The 6265-nt window shown below is 41.5% G+C and overlaps 1 protein-coding gene across 1 annotated transcript in view; it reads left to right on the top strand.

The window, feature by feature from the left end:
• Positions 1 to 3580, top strand: part of Lyg2 (lysozyme g2) — a 10740-nt gene extending 7160 nt beyond the window's left edge. Inside the window, exons 4-6 of the mRNA XM_008845858.1 lie at positions 702 to 898; positions 1781 to 1919; positions 3462 to 3580. Of these exons, the coding sequence (XP_008844080.1) occupies positions 702 to 898; positions 1781 to 1919; positions 3462 to 3580 (455 nt within the window). The remainder of the gene's footprint in view (positions 1 to 701; positions 899 to 1780; positions 1920 to 3461) is intronic.
• The last annotated feature ends 2685 nt before the right edge of the window (positions 3581 to 6265 follow it).

The raw sequence follows: 6265 nt of genomic DNA, 5'->3' as shown, positions 1-6265 counted from the left end.
TTATTTTGATATATCACAGTGAAAGATTTATCGTCCTCTTTTTTTTTTTTTTTTTTTTTTTTTTTAAAAAAAAAAAAAAAAAAAAAAAAAAAGAGTCCTGTCCAACTTTACAAACCACTTCTTTTCCTTTTTCTCCTCATTCTTTCCAAACCATGTCTAGATGTGCTGACTTTTACATTCCTTAAATAAAACGTTAGATTCTGGCTTTGTGTGCTGTGCTTAGTTCATGCTGCATATGAGCATTTGAAGCAAGCACAGCCTCTTGCTCTTTGTATTTCCCCTCCTTTGCAGTCCTGTTCCAAAGTCTTCAGGATGTTGTGGTGTCAGAGGCAGAGCTGGCCTTGCTGCAAGCTCACACATAACTCCAGCTCTCAGTGCACAGACCCAGAAGCTGAGGCTCATCAGGGAGGTGTAACATCCTTGGACATAGAATTAGAAGGTGGCAAAGCCCAGTTAAACTGAGCCTGGCTGACTCCTAGTTCTCCCAATGCACCAGCATGGCAGAAAGGACAGAGAAAAACAGTGGCAGCCGGCACCTGTGGGGATTGGTGGACCTGCCTGGGTTTCTGCAGCTAGAGACCATAAGGATATCTTAGAACGGTTGTCCTGAACTGTGGTAGTGGTCAGGAGCTGTGGCTAAATTAGCAAACTCTGACAATGGGTCCTCTTCTGGATTAAAATTTTCTTTTCTATTGATGTAGGGGTCCATGGTTCAGAAATGTTTGCGGAGATGGATTTGCGGGCCATAAAGCCTTACCGCATCCTCATCAAAGAAGTGGGGCAGAGACACTGCATCGACCCCTCTATCATTGCAGCCATCATTTCCAGAGAAAGCCACGGTGGAGCTGTCCTGCAAGACGGCTGGGACCACAGGGGACAGAAATTTGGCTTGATGCAGGTATACAGCTAGGCGTGTCCATCAACCTCACTTCTTGTTGAAGCTCAGTCCAAACTCAAATCCATTCCAGGACCTCAAACCCCCTGGTGTCTGGTCATAGGGACTTCAGTATAATTTGCTCTGTAATACATCTTTGATTTTCATTCAGAGATTATCAGTAAACATATCACAGTATAAAACCTGTGTATCCTAACTCTAATTCTACCATAAATAACATGCACTATAATTCATTTGGGAGCATGTTATAAAAGGCTTATTTTTACAATTGTCTTCTTGGGGTTCCTGAAGTAGTAAAATTCATCCACATAAATTGAAACACTGTAATTAAGTCTTACTTCAACCAATTCGTTCCTTTGGATTAACTTGAGGGAAGGGATTCTAGTTATTTGGATATTTGCTTCCAAGTCGTTTGTTTTGATGCAGGGTCTTATTCTGTAGCTCTGGCTAGCCTGTAATTTACTTTGTCACCCAGGCTAGTCTGAAACTCGTGGCAATCCTCCTGCTTCTACCTCCCTAGTGCTAGGATTATGGGTGTGTGTCACAAGCCGGGCCAGAAACAAAATTTTATTTGAACTAGTTGCATAATTATTTTTCACTGAAAATGTCTAGAGTTTGGGTGCTTATTATTTGTTTTGAAACAGCTTTTTCCCCCTCCTCATCCTCCTCTCCTTTCTTTTTTTGCATATCAGAAAGCTCAGCTAAAGTTGTGCACACTTACTATGCTTCTCCCAAACCTTTATTTCGCTTTCTTCTCTGTGAAAGACAAGACAATAGAATTAAAGGAAGAATATTGAAGTCAATGTACCCAAGGCAAGGAGGACAGGAACAGCAGAAAGTATGTTAGCTTGCCCAGATGCTGACATGACTATTTGAATTTTCTAGCTTGACAAACAAATTTACCATCCTATTGGTTCCTGGGACAGCAAAGACCACCTTCTGCAGTCTGTTGGAATTTTAGCAGACAGAATTAAGGCAATCCAGAGAAAATTTCCTACATGGAATGATGCTCAACACCTCAAAGGTAAACCCTATTTTGAGTGTTTTGTTTAAATGAGTAATGAATAAGACTATTAAAAGTAGATGCACCCAGAGGCCTCCTCGGAGCATTTCCACAGGGTCAGCAGTGGACTGGGAGGGAGCCACTATCTAAAGGCCGCCTGCTGTAGCATCATTTGAGCCATGCATGACTTCTGGTGGTCCACCTCCAGCAACTGCCTTTACCCTTCTGCAAGATGCTGGGTTTCTTATTATACTCTTGTCCATTATTAAGCCCTTAAGAGACACCTTAAGTATTTACCCAACAGTTTAAAATAATATTCACCTTCTTCACACAGGTTTTCCCCTGATGCAACACTCTATTAACTATTTTCCAAACTGTTGAATATAACTTTTGCTCTGAGTAATTCTAGGGCTTCAGATACTTTGAGAAGTCTAAGTGAAAAATCTCTGCTTGATGGAACACAGAGCCCCTCAGGTCCAATAGCTCCCAAATTGAATTAACTCATTACCCCACCTCCCACTATATCTTTCTTTTGCATTTTCTATCTTTGGAGACACCAGTATAGTCAGTCATCCTAGCCAGAAAAACAGACTTTTCCCCCTTAGGCTCACTCACTTCTTTCTTCACATCCAACCATACAAATTCCAAAGTTTGCCTCCTATAAATTCATAATTTATTTATTTATGTATATTTTGGTCTTAGTTGCTTTACTGTTGCTGTTATAAAACACCATGACCAAGGGAACTTTAAAAAGGAAGAGTTTATTTAGCTTATGGTTCCAAAGGGGCTAGAGTTCCATCATGGTGAGGAGGCATGGAGGCAGAGGTAGCTGGAGTAGGGGCAAAAGCTAAGCTCTCACATCATCAAGCAGGCACAGGAAGTAGAGAGTGACTAGAAATCGGGCAAGGCTTAAGAATTCTCTAGGCCCACCTCTAGTGACATGTTTTCTCCAGCAAGGCCACACCTTCTAAGACCTCCCAAAACAGTGTCATCAGCTGGGGACAAAATGTCCAAATACTTGGAGCCTATGGGGGACATTCTCATTCAAACTAGCATATTCTCTCTTTCATACTTTAACAGTCTATACTCAGAACAAAAAGTTTTCTGTTTCCTATTTCAATGTATTCAAAGGTGGGAATCAGAACCAGGGTCATTTTCTCTTGACATCAGCATAGGGAACAATTATGTTACATACATAAATACCTATTGGCATTAAATTTATAGGATGAAATAACACATACATTTGCATAAATCCCCCATGAGAAAATGAATACATCTTGGGTGCCTTACACTCAGTTAATTACATAATTACACTCCGCTTCAAAACATTTGTTGAATGAATGAATGGGTGAGCACGTGAGTGAACTGCCGAATAAACAAGAGCACGCCACAGTCTCATATTACTGGGTATCTAGTTCTGCCAGATCTAGACTATGCAGAGAGAATGGAAACCTTGCTCTGGAAATTTTTCCTGGAGGGTGTAAGGTGATGGTTTGGGTATGCTTATATTTTATTCATGCTGACAGTCAATATTGGAATCTAAACCTGTGTGTTTCATTCCAGGTGGTCTGACTGCCTTTAAGTCAGGAATGGAAACCGTTGTCACTCCTGAAGACATAGAAACTGACTTTATCAATGATCTTATTGCCCGAGCTAAGTTCTACAAAAGACATGGCTTCTAGGCAGAACACTATGGATGGGCCACATTGATGGGGTACTCAACTGGTCCCTCTTTGAGAGTTTAATATTGATGTGTTACACTCAGTACTAGCAAAGAAGTGGTTAAAATTATGAAAGAAAGTACATTTCCAAAATTTCTCAGTGAAAGTAAATACAAAGAAAGAGAAAGAAAGAAAGAAAGAAAGAAAGAAAGAAGGAAGGAAAGAAAAAAGGAATGAAAAAGAAAGAGAGAAAAGGATGGAAAAGAAGAGCTGGGGATGTGGGGATGCCGCTCAGTTGGTTGATCACTTGCCTAGCATGTACAAGGCCCCAGGTTCTATAGCCTGTTCCAAGAAAATTTAAAAATCCCCCAAGTTTACATTTTGTTCCCACCAAATATACATAGATATACATATAATTGCATTATGGTCAATATGAATATCATGGAACATGACACGCACATGTTCCAGCAAAGCCTCATTTTAGCCTGATTTTCATGCCTACCTATACCCTGTCTACGAGAATTACTAACAAGAAGTTAAGTGAGCCCTTGTCCTTTTCCCAGTATCTGCCTAAATTGCTAGGGCTCTGCTTCTGAGATGTCCCAGTCTCATAGGCCAGATGTAGCATGGGACAAGGGAGAAGCCAAGGATGGAATTCTAGTTCACAAATAACACATGAGGCTGGTCTGCAAGCTGTACAACATCTTCAGGCCCACACCAATCTCTTCTTATTTGCTGAAGATCCACAGACAGGCTTCTTTTCTTCTGTTTTCAAAAACTACTGCCACACCCTCTAATGGATCTAATGCCCACAAAACTGAGAATAAGCATGTGGCCTCTGAATCAATATGGCTCTTTGATTACAAGCAAAAAATAATCGGAAAAATTTAAGCAATAAAAGGAAGCCCCCAGAAGGTGCACAGAATCAACCAAGAATGTAAAAAGAAACCAGGCAACTCTGGGGTCTGGGGCGCAGCAGTATGTAGCCATGAATTAGCGTACCCCCAGTGCCATTCAGCTAGCACTGCCCCTACCACATGAGCCCCAGAGGTTTCCCCATCCTTCAGCATTTTGCTTCACTTTCATAGTTTCTAGGGAGAGACTCTAGTTGGTTTAACCTGGCTCAAATGCACTCACCTCTTTAGTTCTGCTTAGACTACCTTTGAGGGAAGAGGAGACAGCTCTCTAGAAGGAAGCTGGCTGCTGGATGTGGCTGGTAGTCAAGAGATAGCACAATAATAGGTTGGAGTCAGGTTCCTGTCCTTGCCAGTGTGCCTTCTGCTGAGTTTTTAGCTCCCTTTGGAGATGTGCTGGGTATTTTCCGCCTGTCATTTCTCTTTCTGAGAAGGGATGAAAATTGTACCCTTCTACCTTTGAGCTGCCTTGGGAAGAACCAAGTAAACCCTCTCTGCCCAGTGACTACTGAAACCAGCCTGAAGATCCAGCTCAGGCAGAACCAGGAGTCACTGTTTGTCTGGGAAGAGTCAATGGTGAGCTAGTGCGAAGGCCTGCAGTGTTGTTATTGTGTTTATTTAACTTTTTTGAGACAAGGTCTTACTTTATAACCCAAGCTATCCTTGAACTCGCAGAAATCCCCCTGCCTCTGCCTCCCAAATTCTGGGATTACAAGTATGTGTAGTTGTCTTTTATGATTCCAGCTATATCAGTTGTTAAATATTTTTGGTTCCCATATCTGTGTATGCTCAATCTGAGATGTTCTTCATCTGTCCACTTTGCTTAGAAATTATTTCTTCTGTATTTTCTCCCAGAAGCATGCATTTCATCTAATCCCCAGATCCTTCAATGTCCCTGTTGCAAGGATAGCTTATATCTAGGCCAAATCATTTCCAAGTAATTTGTAAAACAAGAAACAATATACTAGCTTACACCCTGAATCTATTCCTCCAGGGTTCTTGCTGTGACTGTAACACTGAAAGGTGTCCTAAGGGAGACAATAAACTAAAGGTGTCTTGGTTTAGTTCCCTCAGAATCAGACCTATGACAAGAATTTAGGTGCAGATAGTCTATGTGGGGGAACAGGAAATATTGGTATAAAGTGGCTCAGTGATACAGGAAGAGAAGATGGTAAACACGTGCCACCAAGTTGACTACCACGGTGAGCACTGCAGGATAGCTATGAAGAATTGTGCAGAGCATTCACCTCAGAATTATTCTACACCAGGGGCAGGAGCTGGAGATGCTGTACAACTCCTCCAGAAAGCCGTTGGTTGAGGGATCTCCCTGTAGAGGTGTGTATAATTCTTTGTTGTTCTGATCTGCCAAGCAAGTACAAATGCAGAACACTTGTCTGCATTTCCAAGGACAAGACATTGTGGACACAAACACGTTAATCAAGTGAGAATTCTGAGAGATCTGGGACGTGGAAGAGGACTGACCGTGCTGCCTCATAAATGCTGCACCTGAAGGCTGGGGATGTTCCTTCTAAACCGCTTGCTCCCATCTATGATTCAATAACATGTTACAAATAATCTAGAAATAATGCACATGGCTATTATGTCTCCAGACTTCTATGCTAGGCTTCCACAGACTCTATGACAATGATGGCGTAGATAAAACAGAGCTATCCCAGTCCTCATCCTTTTCGCATCTCCAACTCAACAGCTAATTCCTGGAAATTTACTAAGAACTGTGTCAAAGATATTAAACTCAAATGTGGCACCATTAAATATTCTTGTATCTTTGGCC

The sequence above is a fragment of the Nannospalax galili genome, unplaced genomic scaffold (assembly GCF_000622305.1).
Source record: "Nannospalax galili isolate Female #2095 unplaced genomic scaffold, S.galili_v1.0 scaffold182, whole genome shotgun sequence".
Lineage (NCBI taxonomy): Eukaryota > Metazoa > Chordata > Mammalia > Rodentia > Spalacidae > Nannospalax > Nannospalax galili.
The sequence above is the reverse complement of the archived record's forward strand: the minus strand, read 5'-3'. Positions and strand labels throughout refer to the sequence as shown.